The 24,250-nt window shown below is 38.4% G+C and overlaps 1 protein-coding gene across 1 annotated transcript; it reads left to right on the top strand.

Annotated features, from left to right (window-relative positions):
• Nucleotides 1–2,777: 2,777 nt before the first annotated feature.
• LOC117914638 lies at nucleotides 2,778–24,061 on the top strand. The gene is made up of 4 exons (XM_034830053.1): nucleotides 2,778–3,873; nucleotides 6,840–7,077; nucleotides 22,019–22,196; nucleotides 23,208–24,061. Exons 1-4 carry the CDS (start codon nucleotides 2,877–2,879, stop codon nucleotides 23,766–23,768), a joined length of 1,974 nt encoding a protein of 657 aa, XP_034685944.1. The 5' UTR covers nucleotides 2,778–2,876; the 3' UTR covers nucleotides 23,769–24,061.
• The last annotated feature ends 189 nt before the right edge of the window (nucleotides 24,062–24,250 follow it).

The following is a 24,250-nucleotide window of genomic DNA, read 5'->3' as shown; positions in this document are numbered from 1 at the left end:
CTTTTTGGTGAACAAAAAAAATGTTGTTTTCCCCCTTTTTTTACTTATTACAGAATAAATAAAAAAAAGTCATAAGAGAACAGTTGTTCTTCGTGTTTTTTTCTTCCCATTCTCACATTTCCTTTTCTTTAGCATAGTGGCGGCATCTCTAGTAGTACGAAACGAAGCTAACTCGGTTGAATCGGTTAAATTGCAAAAGTTTTTCTGATTCAAATCAATGATTTTTTTTCCCTTTCAAATCAAAACACAAAGATCATAAAATTTTCCAAAACAAATCAGAGGAAGAAGAAACATTGAAATTTAACTGAGTCGTGACTTCTTTTTAAGTTTAGAAGAGGAGAGATCAGAAAGATGAGGGTCCACTTACCTCACCACAATCGACGGAGCAGGAGAGCTTTGGGGCTGATGGATGGTGACTCCTCAACGTCGATTTCAATGGACTAAGCATTGGATACCTTTTCTGGTGATGACGACCATTCGAGGAAAGCTTCTATCGTGGGTTTACAAACTTACAATCGGATGGACATGGGACAGTGAAAACCATATTTGGGAAAGTAAAGTAAAACTGAAATGTTATGATTTATATGCACCATGAGATTTAATGAGAATAACCTGGATGACATTTGAATATTTTTAATTTATTTTTAAATGATATAAAAATTATATTTATATTTGAATTATTTTTTATTTTATTAATTTTTTACTTTATTTATCTATATCATATTCCATGTTCATATTTATCTACTAAAAGTTAATAAAAATTATAATTGGTGTAAATAAATTTGAGTATAATTTTTTTAATTTTAATAAAATATGAATTTAAAAATTATTTATATGCTTATGATATCAAGTTAATTAAAGAAAAAAAAAATCTTTAACTATGTTTTTTATTTTACTTGTTCTAATTTTTTTTTTTACTAACCCAATCAAACATGTTTTTTTTTTTTAGAACAAAAATTGTTTTGCAGAATCTAGTTCCCAAACACAATTTTGTTTTTGAAAACACAAAAAACTGTTCTTAAAAACAATTCTCAAAAACCGTTTTCCAGAACAATTTTTAAAAACAGCAACCAAATATGCCCTTATATTTTGAAATAGGTATATGTGATTTATGAATTTCAAACCTACACTTAGTTACACTAAAGTCTCATTTGAGCAGGACTTTAACATATCACCCATATAGTATTGATATGAGACTTAAAAAGTCCATGCAATAAGGTGCAAATAAGTATCATATTGGTTGCTTTGCATTTCAATAAGCCAACTCTAAGTAATTGGGAGTATAATTTTTTTAGTTTCTTAGAGTTTGTTTGATAATTGTTTTTTAGAACAGTTTTTTGTTCTACAGAACACAAAACCAAGAAAACACATTTGACAAGTAAAAATATTTTTTTATTCTTAAAAATAGAAAATAGAGTGTTTTTAAATAACATATTTTAATTATTTTTTACAATTTTTACTTGTTTTTTAAGGGTTATTATAGAAAATAATTATATAAATATGTAGAATGATTAAAAACAAAATACGAAACTTAGAATTTATTTTTAAAACATATTTAAAAACATTAAAATAAGTTAAAAATATTTCTGTCTTTAAACAAACTTTTGTTTTAAAAAACATCATAAAATAATTTTAAAAAATTGTTCTTAAAAACTGTTTTTCAGAACTGTTTTTGAAAACAGTTACCAAATAAACCCTTTAATTTCTTCCAATTTGTAAGTTCTCCACATGTCCTCTTTTTTACTTTTTATGTAAAACTTGAGAAAAGTAGATTAGAGAAAACAAAAAAGAAAGAAAAAAGAAGATTTACTCGAAGTAGAAGGTCACTAACACAAGCATCCTTCTAACACATCCCAATTTAAATTTAACACAATCTAAACTATATATTATTTGTTGGCCAAACCATACAACACCTTATACCGATATAATTTGCATTATATTTTTTATGCAAAAGAAAAAATATATATTCTATTTCCTTTAGAAAGAAAAGTTAGTCCTCCAATGATAATCATTCATAAACTACAATTTGTAAGATATAGTTTGATGTATTGACCTCTAGATTAGACTCATCCTATCAACAAGTTGTCTAAATAAAAATAACAGTCAATATTGCAACTGAAAGAGACCATGACACATATCACGTTGTATTTATATTTAGTTTGTAGAATAAATTAAAAAAAATGAAATTAAGAAAATGAAATATATGTTATTTTTTCGATACTTAAAATAAAAATTATATTGCATTCAAATATTTGTTATTTAAAAAAAAAGTATGAAAATTTCTTATAATATTAGTACTATTTTATAATATATTTTAAAAATATTTTTTGAGTTTTTTTTTTCCAAAATTTTTTATTTTTCAAAAGAAATAATAAAAAAAATAAAAATTGATAAAAATGAATAAATAAATAAATTTATGGTGGGTATTATTTCTTCTTTACAAAAATTGATAAAAATAATAAATAAATATATAGCAAAAAAATTTCTTCTTGTTTTAAAAAAGTGGGTATTATTTTTGTAGAATAGAATCATATTTTGACTCTTTTAATCAAATATCTCTCAAGTAATTAACCCTTAAGCAAAACAAGGAGAGCCAAGTCTTTTTTGCTATGTCAATACCGGGGAGGCTGAAATGATCAGCGGTACGTTTATGCGGCCCAAATTATATGGGCCCTGAAAGCCCAAATCTATTTCCCATGTTCAAATCGGGCGGAAGCCCACTTCGCATTCTCTAAAACCTCAACAGAAACTCTAGGGCATTTCCGCTTTACTCTCTCTCTCTCTCTCTCTCTCTGCATTTCTCTCGCTCTCCCTTACGTTCTCTGTGGAAGTTGCTCTCGCTTTCTCTCTCTCAAAGCAGGAACTTCGAGAGTGGAATGATCATGGATGAAGATTTGGATTGCGTTGAACACCGCTCCAGTTCAACACAACAAGAAGAGGTTGCAGGAATTGCAGAGGAAAAGCATTTCAAAGAACAGCAAGAAACTGAGGTTGATGAAAATTTTCTCAAACTTGAAGAATCTGGGAAACTCAAGAAAATTTCTGGGAATGGAAATGGAAGTAAAGAAAATCATTCAGCTGGTGTTCAAGTTCAAGATTGCACAGAAGGCTTGCCCACCTCGTCTTCTTCGGTTGTAGTTGTTGATGAAAATCAAGAACTGGGAAACGCATCGAAAATTGAAGAGAAATGTTTGCTTGGGTCAGTGGACGAAGCTGAAGAAACCCGTTTGGTGAAATCGGCTGATTCTGAGAGTTTTTGGGTTGGGTCAGTGAATGAAGCTGAACAAAACCATTTGGTAAAATCTGATGATTTGGAGAGTTGGAATGAAACTGTGGTCAAATCTTTCAAGACCAATAGCAGACATAAAAGTGTGGAAGCTGGTGAAAAGATGGTGCAGAATGGTGATGGTGGAAAGGTGAAACCTCTGAGAGGGAATCTGAAGATTGAGGTGATTGATGACACTGCAGTGATTGATTCTACTTCAATCCCCAGAAGTGGAAATGGGTGTAGTAGACAGAAAACGAAACAAGAAACGGACGAAAGGAGGGATAAACGGACCCGCAGAAAGGCAAAAGGCGGGAAGCAGGGTTTGGAGGCAAATGGGAAGGGAAAGATTGTAGCACAGATTGTAGAAGCGCAAAAGAATGAGAGTGGAACGAAGAGGGTTTACTCGCGGAAGGAGATGGAGGTACTGAGGTATATCAATTCTGAAGAACAGCGTAAAATGTGGATGGAGATTCGCTGTAGTCTGGGCCCTGTGGTGCTCAAGGAGTATGATGGCCTGGAAAACTGCACAAATCACAAGCGCATCCGTGTTAACTTTGATCCTCGGCAACAGTCTGCCAAGAAGGAAGAGGCCCCTGCAATTCTCAGTATGTTTTCTTTTGGTTACTTTCATGTTCATAATCGATCTTTAGTTAACATCTTGGTTTGAATTGTTATTTATAGTCGTAGTCCATTCCTCCTTGGAAGTTATTGGATGACATTGGATTTCTTGTTAGTTCTTTGTGATACTGTTATTACATCCGCTGTCTTGAATTATGGTAGACTACTACTACTTATATAAGAATTGGAATGAACTATCAAAGCGCATCACCAGCATTGTTCAAAATATAAAATACAATCCTGCTATTACTTTGCTCTATGACTATGCAATCCTGTTTGCAACTTCTCAATGTAGTATTGGGGCTAAATATGCCGGTTCGGTTTTGTTGTATTTTTACATACACATCTTACAAGTTCGTAGTCCTCTGTTTCTCTCCCATCCAGCGGCTGCATCTCCACGGCACAATCTTCCAATGGGAAAGAATCATTCTTTTGTCTAAATCATGCAGTCTATAGTTAAGAATTGTTTGAATTCTGTAGTACTTCTTAAGATATACACTTAACAGTGCATCAAGGTTTCTTCAACGTGCTTGAAGACCACTTGAAATTCCTAAGCACCTTGTCTATGTATCTGATAGGTTTTTCAAGAGGTATACATAAATCTAAGTACACACATTTCTGTGATCAAAATTTCTGGGTTGAATTCGGCTCCTGATCCCTCTTTTATCCCTCGTTCTGTGAATGTGGTTTTTTGTTGGCAATCCTGAAATGGTTTGGACTAGGACCTTGGATAACTACTGGAAGAATAAAGCTGCTTTGAAGAAATTAGCAGTATGGACTTTGTGTTTGTTTGTGTGAGCACGGGTATGTGGAGGGAGGGAGGGCAAGGGATCCCTTATAGGACTGGAAATTTGGGTTTCTATTGGCAACCTTGAAATAGTTGGGATCTTTGTAATGTCTGGGTTATGTTAGGCTAGGGATCCCCAATATGACTGTGAATCTGGGTTTTCATTGGCAATCCTAAAAGAGTTGGGGTTAGGACTGTGGATAACTACTGGCTGAATAAAGCTGGGATTGACAACTTAGTCTGCATTTTTTCCTCCAAAATAGTTATCAGAACTGAAGAACCTCTTATGGTACTGCTAATGTATCTCAATTCTCGCAGATTGTGCGTTGTCTTGTGAAATCTTGAAATTATCTTTGATATTCTTGTACTCATCCAATTGAAGTAACAATTCATTCTAGGAGGGGTATGGACTGTTTACTTAGTTGTGATGTGAAAGTATATTATACTGCAAACTGATTGAGTTATAGTCAACTACAGAAAGTGCATTGACACAATTCTTAAAATTGAAGTTCATTATGTTCTTCTAGTGAGCTGCAAGAGTTAATATGTCACATCAAGAAAAGGATAAAAGAAGGGTGCTGTCTGGTAATTGAGTTTCATGAGTAATTCTAATTTTAGGCAGCGGAATGTATTTTAACTGCTTCACTCCTTGGAAAATTAAATTGCATTCAACTAAGCATGTTTTCCTGCTGGGTATATGCGTTTTTTTTAACTCCTCTTTCATTTAATTAATGCGATTGTGGTTCTTGCTGAGAGATCCCATAAACTATTGATATTCCAACAAACCACTGGAACCAAAAACATACGTGCTGTAAACCACTAGAAGCAAAAACATTTTATTTAAATTTTAGTAGAGGTCTTGCAACTTGCAATATAGAGAACATCCCAAATAAGTTGGGGAGGTAAATTTTGGAATGGTGGTGTGTTTTTTTTTAAGTTATTCTACTTCATTTTCCCCAATTCTATTACTTGTAATACTTGAATTAGCCTTTTTATTTTTTTTAATGATTAAAAGTTTTCTTGTCAGCACCAATAGAAGTAGGAATCTCTGTTTCCTCCATGTTATTTTGACTTTTTTCTTTTTTCTTTTTAAACCAAAAGATTCAGCAAATTGTATTTTTTTGTGTATATGCATATATGTAGCTATCTTCATAACAACAAATGCATTGTGGATTAAATGGTTTATCTTCTTATTGGAAACATTATTGTCTTTTTTTACCTTTGTGGAATTACACTCTTTTTACCATCTTTTGGTATCATTTTGTCAGTGCTTGTTTTGTTTTATAAATATATAATTATCAGTTCAGCTGATCCATTGAAAGTTATGTGCTACTTATTTTTTGGATTTCTTATTATTGTTGTCATTTATTACTATTATTACCACTACTACTGCTATTATTACTTCTATTACTATTTTTTGTTATTTATTTATTTATTTGGGTGGGGATTTGGGTTGTGGTTTGGTCGGGCTTGGTTTGACATTGTTGTAATTTCTCTAACCCATTTTGTGGAGCTTCTCCTGAAGTTCTGGGCTTCTAGAAGTGTCATTAGTATCTTTTGAAGCTGTCCGAACCAATATGTCAATTCTAAATTCCTTTCTTCACCTATTCTTTCCCTATTCCTTTTCTTGGATATCTGGTTCTCCTTGTGTCAACTTGATGTGTTCAATTCTGTTGTGCACAGGTATGGTGGCTACAAAGGGAAGAGGGAACCATCTGAAAATCTATGTGCATTGAAGATGCCTAGAGCAATATGTGAAAGAACTTATGTGCAACATACCTGACACGCCTCTTGTTTTTGGATGCTTAGGAACATGATAGTTCTAGTTTTGTACACCACTTGTATAGTATCCCTCAACATGGAAATTCTTTCTATTGGCTAGTCTAGATGCTATTCTTTACAACTCATACTGATGTTGTTATACTACAATGCATTGTATATGAAAAGGAATAAAGGGAAAATAGTACTCATCAGATAAATCTGATTTTTCAGAAACTTGGTGCCTCAATTACAAGAGATATATTTTTACCCTGTGCCGCTAATTACAAAGACTTCTCCATTGATTGCTCCTCCGTTTGGTTTTTATTTTTCATTTTATTGGGGTATTGAGACCTCAGTGTTGCTAAAATTTGTGTGGGAAATCTAAAATTTTCTGACCTATTTCAGGGGAAGTTAGTTCTTCAAATGTGGATGATGAGATGCAAAACTTGCATCCTTTGGACCCAGCTTATGGTCACAGTGTTGATGGCAAAGACAGCTATGCTGATCCAGAAGAGTGCAGTGAAGATAGTGACAGTGATGAAGATTATAGTAGCATCCAGAGGCCAGCCTTTTTGGTAGAAGGAGAACCTGATTTTGATTCTGGTCCTCCAGAAGATGGATTAGAATATCTTAGGCGTGTCAGGTATTACTTTGCATTCTTCATTTCTTGTCTTTGTTTGTGTTTGTGTTTTTTTTTTTCCTGTTCTGCCTTCTTAATGGTATTTCTATTTTATTTTATATTTGTTTTTGGAGGAGTGACTCTATGTTTACCTTGGGTTGGTTGTAAGTCTTAACATTCTAGTAGACATTGTAGGCATCTAAAGGAAGTGCACAATGGATTCCTTTGTTTGGGAAAGGAATTCATTCTTATATAACAAAGCGACAATCTAATTTATATTTGAATTTACAAGAGTCACATATTTCACTAGAAAGAATGTACTGGGGCTAACTATGCTCTGGATAAGCATATTTAGTAACGAAATTTTTTTTTGATAGATAAAGGGAATTATATTAAACGGAAAGAGGAAGCACCAAAACAGTGCCCCCTAAGTATACAGGGAGTATACAAAAGTAGCCCAAAAGCTCGAAACCAAGGGAGGAGGAAAGAAATCACCTACCCTTACTTAGAGCCTAACTACTCAAAAAAGCTAACAAGAGAAGAAGGACTCAGAACTATAAGCACCCTAACCCAAGACTAAAGATTATATACAAAAAAATATTTCAGTCTTTGAAGCGAAAACTTTTCATTCCCAAAAGCTAACAAATTCCTTTCCTTCCAGACTGACCAAAAAATACATAAGGGTGCCATTTGCCAAGCTTTTTTTACAGGTTTTTCCCACAAACACTCCATGCCACCCAAGGAGAGTTTCCTTCACTAAACTATAGAGAACCCAAGCCACACCAAAAATGGAGAAAAGAAGATTCCACAAGGCCCGGGTCTTTACACAATGAAGTAAAAGGTGATCCACCATTTCTACTTCAGAAAGGCATAGAAAACACCAATTTGCCAAAGAGTACCCCCTGCTCTGGAGTTGCTCCAAAGTTAAGATTTTACCCCAAGAAGCCTCCCAAGCAAAGAATGCTACCTTAGGAGGCACATTCGCCCTCCCAATACTACCACAAGGGAACAAAGGAGAACCTCCGAGCTCCAAAATAGAATAAAGCGACTTGACTGAGAAAGCTCCACTCTTAGATGCTGTCCACACCACTTTATCCTCGTCCCTTTGCACCCTAAAGGCTTGGATCTTAAGCATAAAACGGTCCACCATCTCAATCTCCCAATCATTAAACGCCCTTGAGAAAAAAGGGGTCTAACCATCCCCAACACCGTTTGGGCTCCAAACATCCAATACCCAAGCATCTTTAGCCAAGGAGATGGCAAATAAAGAAGGGAATGACTCACAAAGAGGCTCATCTCTACACCACTTGTCCTTTCAGAATCTCACTTTCCTTCCACAACCCACTCGGTAGGCTAATCTACTGTTCAGACACAACCACTCCTTTCTAATTGCTTTCCAAAGCTTGACACCATACCTCCCACTTACGGCTCGAGTGCATCACCCCCCTTCCTCTTCACCATATTTGTGACTGATGACTTGCTTCCACAAAGCCTCTCTTTCAACGGCAAAGCTCCAATTCCACTTACTTAAGAGAGCTTTGTTCATTAAAGCTAAATTTCTCACACCCAAACCACCTTTCTTTCTTTCCAAGCAAACCAAGTTCCACCTAACAAGATGTGGCCTCTGCACAAGAGCTCCCCCACCCCACAGAAAATCCCTCTAAATCTTCTCCAATCTCAACCTTACTATTCTAGGCAAATAAAAGAGAGACATGAAGTAAATAGACATGCTAAAGAGAGTGCTCCGGATTAGAGTGAGTCTTCCTCCTTTTGATATATACGGTCTCTTCCACATTGCAAGTCTTTTTCGAAACCGCTCTTCAACTCCATCCCAAACCACCTTTGATTTGAAGGGCCCCCCAAAGGTAGACCCAAATAACAGGATGGGAGACCACCCACTTTACAACATAACTCCAAGGCCAAATCCTCTATATCATGCACCCTCCCCACCGGGATTAACTCGCTCTTCTCCAAATTAACTCTCAACCCTGAGCAAGCCTCAAACCACATGAGAAGCCAGCTTAGATACGTCAACTGATCATGAGACTTCTCACAAAACACCAAAGTATCATCCGCAAATAACAAGTACGAGATCAAAGTCCCCCCACCTATTCGACCTCTCACCTATTCGACCTCTCACCCTCCACCTAGATAAAAAGCCCCCACTAATAGCCCTTCTCAATAAACAATTAAACACCTCCATGGCTATCACAAATAGATAAGGGGATAGGGGGTCTCCTTGTCTCAAACCCCTTGAACTTTGGAAAAAACCGGAAGGAGAGCCATTTATTAGAATAGAAAATCTCACAGTAGAGATGCACCACTCTATCCACTTTATCCATCTCTCCCTAAAACCCATTTTTTTAAAGCACTGCCAACAAGAACTTCCAGTTGACATGATCATAGACCTTCTCTATATCCAACTTGCACAACACACCCTTTTTGATTGCTTTTCAACTTAGAATCCACAACCTCATTTGCAATCAAAACTGCATCTAAAATTTGTCTACCCTCCACAAAGGCATTTTGGGGCTCCGAAATCACTTTCCTCATAACCTTCTTAATTCTATTTGCCAACACCTTGACCAACAACTTGTAAAGGCTTCCCACAAGGCTAATCGGCCTGAAATCTTTCAAATCTTCTGCACCTCCCTTTTTTGGGACTAAAACCAGGAAGGTAGCATTCAAAGACTTTACAAATCTGCCCCTCATGAAATTCTTTAAAAAAGCTCATAATCTCAACCTTCACCACATCCCAACAAAAAAGCTAAAAAACCATGGTAAATCCATCCGACTCGGGGGCTTTGTCCTTGCCTAGATCTGAGAGAGCTGCAAATACTTCTTTTTCCAAAAAAGGAATCTCTAGTCCCTCAGCCTCACTGCTGACTAACCCCAAAAAAGACGGCCCGTCGATACAAGGGCGCCACCCCTCTTCTTCTGAATACAACTTTTGAAATGCCCTCACCATACTTTTTTTTTTAAATTATTCTCCTTCAAGTACCAACAACCATTCACTTTCAACTTGGATAGCCAGTTTCTTCTACTGTGAGCATTCGCCATCCTATGAAAAAATCTGGTATTATTGTCTCCCTCCTTTAGCCATAACTCCCTAGACTTCTGTCTCCAGGAGATTTCTTTCCTCAACACCTAAGACTTATAATACTCCCTAGCCTCTTTTCTTGCTTCACACTCTTTCAAATTTAAAACTGAACATTTCTCCTTTTCATCCCAATACACAACCTGCCTAAGAGCTTCTCTCTTTTTAGTCTCAATGAGACCAAACTCTTCTTTATTCCAATTCTTCAAAATATCTTTTAAGGCTCTCAATTTCGCATCTAAAATAAAGCTGGGTGTCCCTATAAAATTTAAACTCCCCCACCACATCTTCATCTTGTCTTTGAAACCGTCCTCTTCCAACCACATATTCTCAAATCTGAAAAGGGAAGATCCCCCCTTCAACCCTCCTCCTTCTAGGAGAACGGGGAAGTGATCAGACACTGGTTTAGGAAGAACTCCCTGCACAGCCCCATTGAAAAGGCTATCCTAGTTGTCTGTCACTAAAAACCGGTCAAGCCCAGTCTGGGCCTGGTTATTCAAACCGCCTCTCCAGGTAAAAGGGCCCCCCTTCAAAGAAAAATCTCTCAACTCCAAATCCTCTACCACTTCTGAAAATCTCCTTATTGAAGCAGTAACCCCTCATCCCCTACTACGCTCCTCTGGATATCTTACCAAATTAAAATCCCCTCCCACACACCATGGGTCACTCCATAAACCTTTTATTGACCCAAGCTCCTTCCAAGCTCCTCCCAGAAATCCTCTCTATCTCTACTGCAAACCAGCCCATACACTCCAGTGAACACCCACACCAATCCATCCACACAATTTTTGAGCCGACACGAAATTGAGAAAACCCCTTCTTCCAAATCAACTAACTCCACCATTCTGTTATCCCAAAACACCACAATACCTCCAGTTGCACCCTTAGAATTGACTGCTCTCCAGTCTAGATGTCTTCCCATCCCTAGACTACGAACGAGCCCCGTAGTCATTTCTTTAATTTTAGTTTCCTGTAAACAAACCACGTCCACTCTTTGGGATTTTATGACTGACTTAATGATCTTCCTTTTATCTCTGTCATTAGCCTCTCTAACATTCCATGATAAAATTCTTATCTTCATTTACACCCCGATTTGGAAGCCCCTCCAAAAATACCCATACTAGTACCCATTTTAGCTTTTTTATAGCTTATTGTCCACTCCAGCTTCTTAAGTTCCCTACTGGATTTTGAAGATTTTAAATTCGTTTTCCTAGACGCCCCGTCCTGCCCCTTTTGATCAATTCTCCCCTTCATCCTCCTTAAGAGATACAAAATTTCCTCTTCAAAACCTTCCGTCGGCATACCCATGCATCGATTGAACTTCGCAAGACAGCTTGAGCTCCACCCTTCATCCCGCCCCTCCTCTTGCAGGTGACAGTCAATCCTTTCCTCTAAAGGACTCGCATAATCCGACCCAATTTGGACAAGTGCTAGCTCATTCGCACTAACAACGTCAATCGAACCCCAAAGAGGCTCATTCCAGCCATCGAGAATCGAAACATCTTCAGTTCGCACTACACACAGCGGAATCCGACCCATCGCCCCTTCCGCTCCACTGGAAACCCCCTTCGAAACCATTAAAGCTTATTCGGGCCCCCAGAGAGGAGAAGAAGAAGAAGAACCTCGAAGCCCCAAAGAAAAAGAAGAGATTTTGGGAATAGCGGGATACTTGGATGCCTCCTCCAACGAAGCCTCGTCGATGGTGAACTTTAGACGACCAGGTAGCGACTCGGCGATGACATCTTCAATGGCTAGGAGCTCCATTTCCAGGCCCACAGCACCCCCCGCGGGCTCAGAAGGAGCCCTAGAAGAGTAAGGTCTCCCCAATATGCTCATGAAGGCCTTATTAAAAGTGGGCCCCAGAGGCCCCGATGAGCTGTCGCCTAGGCCCGTCTCCACTGGACTAATGGGAATTGGGCCTTTGGCCCATTCCACTCCACCACTTAAGCCCATATAGCCTCTTTGTAAGCCTCCCAACCTGCTGTTCTAGGCCTAGGCCCACTCACGGTTGAGTCTAGCTCAGCTGCACTAGCCAGCCTGCCCTTTGCACCCGCTACAACCCCTATGCCTTTTGCCACACTTAACCTGCTCATCTGACCCCCAAGACTGATTTCCAATTTGAAAATCCCGCACGCTAACACCAGCGCGTGCATCACCCCCACCTTCATCCCTGACCTCCCGCCCCTCATCTTTATGCTAGGTGGACCTTGGCACTACTTGAGAAACCCAAGGGAGGGGGTTTCCTACCACAGACTAACCGCCCGGCAAAAATTCCTAGCTACTACCTGCAATGAACCTGGCCTATTCTTCCCAGAGGCTCTCACCAAGATATGAGCCCACGACAACTGTGAAAAGAAAGTTGTTTCCTCATCAACAACTATGAAACCCCTACAGCTCTCTCCAATTCTCTTGAACACCTCTTTACTCCAAAGGTGAAGTGGAAGTCCTACAACCTTCACCCAAACTTCCTTGGCATGGCTCCCATTCCAAAAACACCCCATTTCAAGTCCCCATTTCTGTAGGAGAAACTCTCTCTCCTTAATACATTTGCTGCCCCTTAAAAGCACCAAATCAGCTTCACATTTATTTTCAAATTCGAACAACACAAGGGCCCCACCCAACCTGGAAATTTTTAAACCTCCCTTAAGAAACCACCTTTCAAACGCCCATTCCTTCAAGGAGGACAGAGGAGGAACATACTCAAAACTGTCTCCAAAGCAGCCTACCAAACAACGACTTAGCTGCTCTTCCCTAGTGAGTAGGTCACGGCCCCCTACATGCACCCATAAAGAATCCCCTGAATCCCTTGAATCCCCTGTCTTCACTCTCGCGACTTCTACATACGCTCCTTTCCCTTTCTCTTTTCCTTTGACACTATATCCATCCTTTTCAAAGTTGGAAGTACCTAGATCACCATTGCTCAAAGCTGGTGTGGAAACTCCAAGGGCCCTTAACTTCTGAGCCAATAGAAACCACCCCCCTACTAAGCCTTTTCCTTCTGGAAAAACGAGACAAAACCTCTTAGCTTCCAAATCTCTCACTGAGCAAAGTAAAAACCTACTAGCTTCATTTGAACGATACTCCGGCCTAAACTTTCTTCCTCCTTTTTCCCAAACTTTCAGATACCTCGAGCTTGACTCTCCTCTACACCAAGCTTCCACACATTCCAATAGATAGCTTAAGCTCTTTTCTCCAAATCTTATCCAAGAGGAAAAGTCTTTACTACTTTCCAAAATAATCCCTCTTTGTTTACCTCAGACCTCTTCAATGGAGATTTCGAACGTCTTAGATTCCACTGCAAACCAACACTTTCCACCTTTCAAAACTCCTCTCCCCTTCGAGAAAGCAACCATAACATATTTCATCAATATATCGCTAACCTTTTGTAGACCTAACCAAGGAAGAAAGAATTGCAAAATATCAGCGGTATTTCATCAATATATTGTCTATCAATCAACTTCGACATGGTAAATAGGGTGGATATGTCAAGCACTCGAAATTTCGATTTTTTCCCTGTTTATCAGCAATTTATTGGCAAAAACATCGATATTTTGCCAATATTTTCAATTTATTGCCAAAACTTTCGTATGCCATATTAGTTCCATTGCCTTTTTCCTACTTTTAAAAACCAAAATTGTGGGCCTAGCCTTAATGCACAATTTTCTTACCTATCTTAACATGCCCAGCACATGTTGCTGCACTGCTTGGTAAGGGAACCGCCTATTAAATAGTGTATTTTTTTCTTTCCCACTTTCGATGTAGGATTTGTTCGTTAAAGAGATATATTAAGAAACATAAATGCCCTTTTCTACACCACGAATAGAACCTAGGACTTGCACATGAAATGTTGGACCCCCTACCACCAAACCAACCGTTTTTCAATGTTCTAAATTAACCTATATACATATATTTCAATTATTTTGTTTGTATTGCAAATAATATAATATAAAAAAATATTTATATATTTTATTATTTTTCTATATCCTTCAATATATCAAACCTATTTGTTTTTAAATTATCTATATTTATATATATATATATATATATATATATATATATATATATATATATATCAAATTTGCTCTCCAAACTCCCTTCCTCTTTTTTCCCACAAAAGACCCGTCCCATCCCAGAAGTGTCACCTTAACTGTGGCTAGCAGCACCCACTGCACCCCAAAAAGAGAGCAAAACAACTCCCAAAGAGTCCTTGCCTTGGTGCAGTGGAGAAGAATGTGATCTATTGATTCTTCGTGTCTTTGACAAAGGTAGCATTTGTTCACTAAAGGTCATCGTCTTTTTTGAAGTTGATCCAAGGTAAGAGCCTTTCCCCACATTGCTTCCCACCCAAAAAAACTCACTCTAGGCTGCATGTAAACTTTCCAAATGGCTGACGGAGGGAAAAAGGTTCGAGGGCCTGAGACTAATGATTTGTATAGAGACTTAACATAAAACTTCCCGTATTTAGTCTCTCTCCAAATCACCCTATCTTCCATTGTCTGCTGAACTCTCTTCCCATTAAGGCCCAAAAAAACCTACACACCTCATCCATCTCCCAATCATTAAATGGTTTGGAGAAGTGCGGGCTCCAACTCCCCCCACCCTCATTGGAACACCACACATCTTTTACCTAACCATCCTCGGAAACCGCTAAAGCAAATAAAGAGGAAAAAAAAACACAAAAAGGTTCATCTCCACACCATCTATCTTTCTAGAATTTCACCATTTGCCCATTCCCCACCACAAAATAAAGCCTACTGCTTACAACAACTCACTCCTTCCTAAATGTTTTCCACAACCCCACACCATACCCACCCCTCACTTCCTTAGAACACCAACCCCCTTGCTTCTCCCCATACTTTCCCCTAATCACTTGATTCCAAAAGGCCTCTCTCTTATTTGCAAATCTCTAGCTCCATTTACACAAAAGTGCCTTATTGAGGGTAGAAAGACACTTTACCCCTAACCCCCCTTTGCTTTTATCTAGGCAAACCAAACCCGACCGAACAAGATGAGGTTTCTGCTCAAGGGCCCGACCTCCCCACAAAAAATCCCTATGAATCTGCTTTATCCTCAATCTGACCTTTCTGGGCATAGAAACCACAAACATGAAGTAAATAGGCATACTCGCCAAAGTGTTTTGAATCAAGGTGATCCTTCCTCCTTTAGAGATGTATTGACTCTTCCATCTAGCCAATTTCTTTCGCATTCTCTCCTCCACTCCATCCTAAATAGCCACAGATCTATGATGCGCGCCTAATGGCAATCCTAAATAAGTGGACGGAAGACTTCCAACCTTACACCCAAGATTTGCAGCCAAAGCCTCTGAGTTTTCCACACCACCCATCGGGATTAGCTCACTTTTGTCCAGATTAATTCTCAACCCCGACATGGCCTCAAACCACATTAGAATCCAACTTAAATACAACAATTGATCCTTAAAAGCCCCATATAAAACCTAAGTATCATCAGCTAAAAGTAAGTGAGACACCTAAACCCCCTCACCACCTCTACTCCTCGCCTTGCAGACTAACAAAAAACCCCCATTTACTGCACTCCTTAGGAGACAACCAAGAGCCTCCATAGCCATCACAAATAGGTATGGAAAGAGGGGATCCCCTTGTCTTAAACCCCTAGAACTTTGGAAGAAACCTGAAGGAGACCCATTAACCAGGATAGAAAATCTGGTTGTGGAAATACACCACTGCATCCATCGGATCCGTTGCTTCCCAAAACCCTTCATACTCATGACTGAAAACAAGAAGGACTAGTCCACATGATCATACGCCTTTTCTATATCCAGCTTACACATCACCGCCCCTTCATTGCTCTTCAATATCGAGTCTATAACTTCATTAGCAAAAAGGACAACATCCAGAATTTGTCTTCCTTCCACAAAAACATTTTGAGCCTTAGAGACCACCTTACCCACCACCAACTTTAGCCAGCCATTTATACAACCCTCCCACCAAACTAATAGGCCTGAAGTCCCTTAAGTCTTCTGCTCCCCCTTTTTTTAGGATCAAAACAAGGAAAGTTGCATTTAGACTTTTAACAAATCGGCCATGGTCATTAAACTCCCTAAAAAACCCTATGACCTCCTCTTTCACAAAATCCCAAGAAAATTGCCAAAAAGCCATAGGAAAACCCTCAGGCCCAGGTGCTTTGTCCCCATAAAAGCCCTTAAGAGCTTCCAACACCTCTTGCTTCGAAAACGGCTCCTCCAGTCTAGCTGCTTCCATAGCCTCCAACCTCTCAAAGGACATCCCACTTAAGCTGGGTCTCCATCCTCCTTTAGCAGCCAGCAACAACTTAAACTCATTCACCACCCCATCTCTAACCTCATTCTCCTCTGTTAACCAAGAACCATTTATTTTGACCCAGGACATCATATTTCTCCTCTTGTGAGCATTAGCCATCTTATGGAAGAAACTAGTGTTCCTATCCCCCTCTCTCAACCAAACTTCCATTGATTTCTGTCTTCACGAAATTTCTTCCAGAAAAACCCACTTTTTAAAGTTCTCCTTTGCTCCTCTCCTTGCTTCCAATTCATGAACAGTAAGAGATCGGGTTAAGTCTACTTTGTCCTAGAAGTCCACCTGATTCAAAGCCAAAGCCTTATTGACTTCCATTTTACCGAAATCCAACCTATTCCAATCTCTCAATAACGGCTTCAGAGCTTTTAGCTTAGCTGCCAACACAAAGTTAGCAGGCCCATTAAAATTGAGACTTTCCCACCAAGCCTGCACCTTATCCTTGAAGCCCTCCTCCTTCAACCACATATTTTCTAATCTAAAAGGCATCGGGCCTCTCCTCACTCCTCCCCCATCTAGAAGAATTGGAAAGTGATCCAAAACCGGCTTAGGAAGAAAACACTACACAACCCCTGTAAAGTGACCATAGACCCAGTGAAGTTCCAACAAAAATCATCCTCACAGCTTTTAAATCGGCAAGACACTGAGAAAGTCCCCACTTCTGCCTCCAATAACTGTAGCACCCTATTATCCCAGAACACCAACACTCCACCAAAGGCCCCCCTCGAGTTGACGGCCCCCCAATCTAAACATCTTCCCACGCCAAGTCTCCTGACTATCCTCTTTGACATCTCCTGCATCTTAGTCTCCTACAAGCACACCAAATCCACCTTTTGATCCTTAATCAACTCCTTGATCACCTTTCTTTTCTCACAATCATTAACCCCTCCTACATTCCACAATAATATTTTTAACTTCATTACACAAACATAGAAAACCCCCGCTCACCTCTTAGCACCAACAAGACACCAACTTCAGTTAGCAAGCTGAAGTACCCCCGCATTCCTCCCAGCACCACTGTAATTCACTGAGTACTTGAGTTTTTTCAATTCCCTCTTTGATCTAGAAACCTTTTGGATTTTCCTTCTTAGCACCAACAAGACACCAACTTCAGTTAGCAAGCTGAAGTACCCCCGCATTCCTCCCAGCACCACTATAATTCACTGAGCACTCAAGTTTTTTCAATTCCCTCTCTGATCTAGAAACCTTTTGGATTTTCCTTCTTAGCACCAACAAGACACCACCTTCAGTTAACAAGTTGAAGTACCCCCACATTCCTCCCAGCACCACTGTAATTCACTCAGCACCCGAGTTTTTTCAATTCCCTCTTTGATTTAGAAACCTTTTGCATTTAAGAGAGAACATTAATTCCATCTTAGCATAATCATTCACAACATGTATCCCTACTTTACATACCAAATTGAACGGGAAAATTTATGTGATGGTTGTAAGACTAGCTAGGCTTTATTGAACCAAATTCTATTAGGAAATGACATTTCGGAAAGCATAGTGGAAATTAGGGTGTTAATGGAGATGAGTCTTGAAATACAAATTGAGAAACAAATGCATTTGTCAGAACTAGGGTAGAGGTAGGTAACACGAATTGGGGAAAGGGTGAAGGAAAGTCGTCTAAGTTGGTTTGAAATGTGCAATGACAGGCTTTAAATAAACTAGTACAGAAATATGATTTGATATAAATTGACAGCATTAAGAGGAAGAGAGTGAAGCAAAAATGATGTGAAAAAGACTAGAAGTGGTGAGAAAAATGATTTCTAAGAATTAATGGAGGAGGTGGCTCTAGATAGATTTGAATGACTGAGAATGATTCATGTAGCGAACCTTGAGTAGTTAGTATTGAGGATATTTTGAGTTGAGTTATGTATGTCCCCATTTCTGGGCACTTATTAGCTTACTTTAGAAGGAGAAATGTCATATTGAAAAAGAAAATGTCCTGACTCACTTACCTTCCAACCTCTACTTAATTGAAATGTTATTGGGTTTGGCTTTCTAAGAAAACCTGGAGAAATGGAGAAAAAGTAATGAAAATATTACAAAAGTGCAGTAAGAAGTAAGATTCTGAAATTTATTCCTTTTCACAAAAATTGCTAGCAGACTTAGTGTAGTGTGTTTTGGTTAATATGTGAAAAAGACTTTCATTCTTCATTCACAAAAACTGGTTGCGGGGGCCTGTTTCCTGGAATTCTAGGAAGATGGGGGTGGGGGTGGGAAAGAGTTTAAATGTAACCTGGCTGACCAAGGCCTGGTACCAGCAGATTAAGACGAGGGAGGTTCCTGGGGGCCTGACTTGTGTGGAAAGGGGTTGGGATGGAGATGAAAAGGTTATAGGTTCATTTCCATGTGTAAAAGAAATTGTTCCCTATTAAAAAAAAAAAAAAAAGTTAAGAATTCTAGGCTTTAGTGATTTAAAGCACTGATTGGAAATTGTTGTTGGTGTTTTGTAAGGAGCTGGATAGATTTTAGAGTAAATTATTGTAGCTAAATATAGCTTAGTGTGTTTTCTGGTTAGACAAGGAAAAGGCCCCTGGTCTCAATGGTTTCACCATTGTAGTGTTTCAAGAGTGTTGGGTCATGATTAAGGAGGATTTAGCAAGGGTCTTCTTGGAGTTTCACAATAATAGGGTAATAAACCAAAGCATCAATGCTACCTTCATTGGTTTAGTGCCAAAAAAGAGTCAAACCATTGAAATATTAGATTTTACACCAATCATCCTAACCACTAGCTTGTATAAGAATATTGCTAAGGTTTTATTAGAGCATATCCGAAGAGTCCTCCATGAAATCATCTATATTTCTTAGGGTGCCTTTATTGAGGGAAGACAAATTTTGGATGTTGTTCTAATAGCAAATGAATTAGTGGATGGGAAGAGATGATCAAGTGAGTAAGGGGTAGTTTTCAAAATTGAGTTTGACAAAGCATATAATCATGTGGATTGGGGTTTTCTGGATCATGTACTAGAAAGAAAAGGGTTCAGTACAAAATTGAGGTCTTGAATGAGGGTTGTTTGTCTTAGGCATGTTTTGCTACCAAAGGTTGGGTTGAGGCATCTAGAGGTTTAAGACAAGAAGATCCTCTTGCCTCATACTTGTTCACTATTATAGTTGATGGTTTAAGTAGGATGCTAGTGAGAGCAGAGGAGAGAGGTTTAGTTGAAGGTTTCATTGTGGGCAAGAGTAGGACTATAGTGTTGCATTTTCAATTTGTAGATGACACAATCTTTTTCTTAGAATTTCTATTTCAAATCTACAAAACCTGAAACTAATCTTAGTTTTTGGGCACATCTTAGGAATTAAAATCAGCTTAGAAAAGAGTATTCTTTCTGGTATCAACTTGAGCCAGGATCATACCGCCAATTTAGCTTTGATGCTAGATTGTAAAATGTCAAACTGACCTTTAACTTGTTTGGGTCTTCCTTTAGGAGGAAACTCGAAAGTAATTGCACTTTGGAATCTAGTGATTGACAAAATTTTGAGGAGATTGGATGGATGGAAGGAAGCATTCTTGTCTTTAAGCGGAAGAATAATGCTAATCCAGTCTTGCTTGTCCCATATTCCTAGCTACTTTTTATCCCTTTTCAAGATTCCTTCATCAATGGTGTAAGGATTGCAAAATTGCAAAAAGAATTCATGTAGTCAGGGGTTGGGGAGGGTAAAAGATATCATCTTATTAGTTGCAACCTAGTGTGTAAGCTCAAGGATTTTAGAGGTTTAGGGTTATGAAGGGTTTCTCTAAGGAATCATGCTCTCTTAGGGAAATGGCTTTGGAGATTCCCTAGGAAAAGTTTCACCCTTTGGTATCATGTCATTTTGAGCAGTTATAGGGCACATCCTTAGAAGGCTAATTGCACATATGTTTCAAGATTTTTCTATACACACCCACTTTGTGGTGGGTAAGGGGGTGAGAATTTGTTTTTGGAAAGATTTGTAGTGGGGGCATCAACCTTTGTGTTCTTAATTCCCTAGACTTTTTAGAGTAGTTACAAAGAAAAACTTTCCATCTGAGCTATCCTTGACAACTCTTCCTCTTCTTCTTTGAACTTTATTTTTTATCAGAAACTTAACTAGTTTGGAGATCAAGGACCTTGAAAGACTTATGTCTTCCTCAATTGTATGCATTTGTCTTCAACCATCCTGAATGCGAAAACTTGGTCTTTATCCCTCTCATGTTTGTTCTCAATAAAATCCTTCTTTCTAGTCTTGTACAATCTATCAAACTTATGCCTCTTTTCTCCAGCCAAATTCATATGGATGTCTAAAATCCCATCTAAGGTGAAGGTCTTTGTTTGACTTGTGGCACATAAAAAGGTAAATACTAATGGTATGCTATAGTTGAAAAGACCTTTCAAAGCCTTAGACCTAACCAGTGCATTTTGTATCCGAGGAGAAATGATTGATCATTTGTTATTTTTTTTTTTTTACATTGCCCAATGACTATGAGGCTATGGTACCATCTATTCAGACATGCAAGATGGAGTGGGTTCCACCCTGGAATATATGTGACATGATTACCATCTCATATAAGGGTTTCAAGAGTTCCCTAAACAGTAAGATCTTGTGGCACATTGCTTGTCACAAATTGATATGGATTATGTGATGGGAGGGAAATGCTAGAGTCTTTGAGGATAAGTAGAGTATGGCAAAGACACTGTAGGATCTAATCCACTTCTATTCCTCTTATGGGGCTTCTTGTACACCTCCTTTTAAAGGCATTCCTCTCAATGTTATTCTGCTTGATTGGTCCTCAGTATGTAGGAATAAAAGGGGTTGAATAGCAACTAGAGGAGTTTTGTATGGGCTAGTGTAGAGGCTTTTGTATTTCTTTTTGCTTTCTGCCCCCCAAATTACCCTCCCTGGGTGGAAAATTTACTGTGGGGCTGTTTTGCACCATATGGTTCTGTACTATTCTAATCAACCCTCCTTCAGCCAAAAAAAATCGCAGGGTGGTTTTGAACCTCTTTTTCACTCTTTTGCCCTCTACTTCAATCCTATGCTTTCCATCTCCTGGGCAGATTTTGGCACTCCCAAAAGTCTTAACATAGATATACAAAACATACCTAAATGCAATCAAGATGCAATGAACCTGGTCTTGGGTGAGTTTGAAACCAAATCACCTTGAACATACCTTGCCTTCGATTTTCTTCAAAGCAAGCTTGAAACTCAACCAAACTTGATCAAATCTTGAACAAAAACCTTCCCATGTCTTTATATGATTGATCATGTGGGCCCAAGATGGTACTAAACTTTTTCCAACACTTACATTAAAACCTGTCATGGAATTGCTAGCAAATATAATTATTTATACCCATACGTTGACATGTTTGATACTTGTCTTACATATTAAATGGACTTAAAATTACGATGCTTATGTTCCATCATAATGTTTTGTTTTCCTGTGTCATGTTGATTGGTTTGAGTATTTTTCTGTGTTATTATTGTTAGTGATTTCGATAAGCTTTGCAGTAGCTTGCATTTTCACATGGCTATACATGTAAATCTCTATTTTGCTATAGTAACATTTAGTGTGCTTTCTTCTGCTTAGGTGGGAAGCTGCACAGATTCCAGAGGTGACAGTGGCAAAGCTTGACAGGAATAAATTGAACAAAGAACAGACTCTTTATATGCCCAAGATTCCTGATATTGCAAAGTGTCCGGAACACTTAGCACCATTGAAAAAGTGGGAGGATGCATTCTTAGCTGATTTTGCAGAGCTAAGAGCGGTATGTTTTCTTGACCAATTTTTTAAGGTTCTCAATATTGGCATTAAACCATTTTTTGTGGTGAAGGAGCATCATGGGCATTTATTGATAAATTAACAAGAACTAGGTATAACTCTCTCTCTCGCTCTCTCTCTCGCATCCCTCTTTTGTGCCTTATCCCTTTGACTCACTTCATCCTTCTAGTAAAAAAACATTTAATTAGAAAATTAACAAGAGCTAGGTACATCTCTCTCTCTCTCTCTTTGAGACACACACACACACACTTTCTTCCTCTCCATCATAAAGAGAGGAGATTCCAATAAGAAAGGATGAAACATCCTTCTTGATTAAAAAGGGGGAGATCTGACCTCAATCTTACAAACAAAACAAGAAAAAGGAAAATCTCTAACCAGGTCACCAACTAACACATATGCAGATAGTACCAACATGAGAAACTAAGAAGTGGCTCAAGGTGGATAACAAAGGCCATTAATGTTATCCATATGGATGGCTCCATGCTTGGCTAAGAAGAGCTCAGTTTGAGTAATAGCCGAAGGTTAACCCATATCACGTGTAGGAGACCTATAAATAAGTTAAGTCTTAAGCAACTATGAATGAAGCTTCGAACTGCTCTATGATTGTGGGAAAACATCATTTCCGTGAGTACATTTGCCATTGCATGTCTTCCATGTCTTCACTTGAAAGGATGTTAAAAATGGTTTTTGCCTAGAATTATCAGAATTACAAACACACACACACACACACACACACACACACACACTTCTGCTGAAATATTATTGGAAAATACAAAATCTTATTGAAAAAATGCCTTTCTTCTATTTATTTATTAGTTAGTTCATTTTTTTCTTTTACATGCATGCACTCATACTGAAATAATATATTGGAATCAAGTAGAATATGGTGATTCAAAATTCTTGTTTTTGGAAGAATACTACCTGCATTTTATGGTTTCCTATGCGTATATGGAGAGAACTGACCTCATCTCTACCTTTCCTTTTTCCTCAATCTCAGGCTCTGTCACATCTTGAAGATTCCAGAGTTGAAAATTCTGATAGACAACACCCAGTATTTAGTTTTCATGAAGATTATTCATGTCAGGTTTTGGAGAGCACTTTACCTGAAAATTTTGATAACCTTACAATTGATTCACAGCCACTTGATTGTTCTAACCCCAAAAACTCTGATAAACGGCTGCCCTTGTCAACCATAAATGAAGATGATACCTCATTTTCTCCTGAGAATTCCAGTCCAAGAACAGAAAGTTCTGGTAACTACCCTTTGTTGTCTGTGATTCTAGGCATGGACTCTGTAGCTAGAGTATCAATGCTGAGGAAATGCATAAATTCACTGGAGACGAAGAGTACCTTGTCCAGGAGTGATTGCATGTGGCTGTTTGCCCTCTGTGCAGCAATTGATACTCCACTGCATGCTGACACGTGTGCTGCTCTTCGGTCTCTGCTCAGAAAGTGTGCAAGCTTGAGGACTGAAAAATCTGAACTAGATGATGAGGTGGTAATGCTGAACATTCTAGTGACAATTGCAGGCCGGTATTTTAAGCAGTCGGAGAATTGAAGAATGTCTATCAAATAACTTCATTTTAAGAGTTGCGGCTTATGCTGTTTGAAGTGGCAATATTTCTTCAATGTTGATTTATGAAAGGCGCTTGTAGAGCAATACAGTTTGTTATATATTTGCTTTCACTATATAACTTGTTGAATGTACGAATGAGCTTCGGCATTTGGGGGTAAATTCAATGGAAAAGAAGTATTGTGTGACCTATGCTTGTAGGGATTTGAAGGAAGACATGTGATAAAAGATTTGGCCATTTGTAATGAAGGGCTGCTTCAAGATTTAAAATGTCAAAATTAGTGACATTGCTTCTGAAATAGAAGCAAATAATACTATAAACAGTTACCTACCATAGACTTTCACAGTATCTACTTTCTCTATGGAATTGCAATTTAGTATTTGCTAACAAATGAGATTGTGACCAAGACATGTGATAAAAGTAGATTCCCAGATCCAATATTGGCCAATATTTCATGTGTTTGTAG

Source organism: Vitis riparia, chromosome 5 (assembly GCF_004353265.1).
Source record: "Vitis riparia cultivar Riparia Gloire de Montpellier isolate 1030 chromosome 5, EGFV_Vit.rip_1.0, whole genome shotgun sequence".
Classification (NCBI taxonomy): domain Eukaryota; kingdom Viridiplantae; phylum Streptophyta; class Magnoliopsida; order Vitales; family Vitaceae; genus Vitis; species Vitis riparia.
This window is presented reverse-complemented; position numbering and strand designations above follow the sequence as displayed.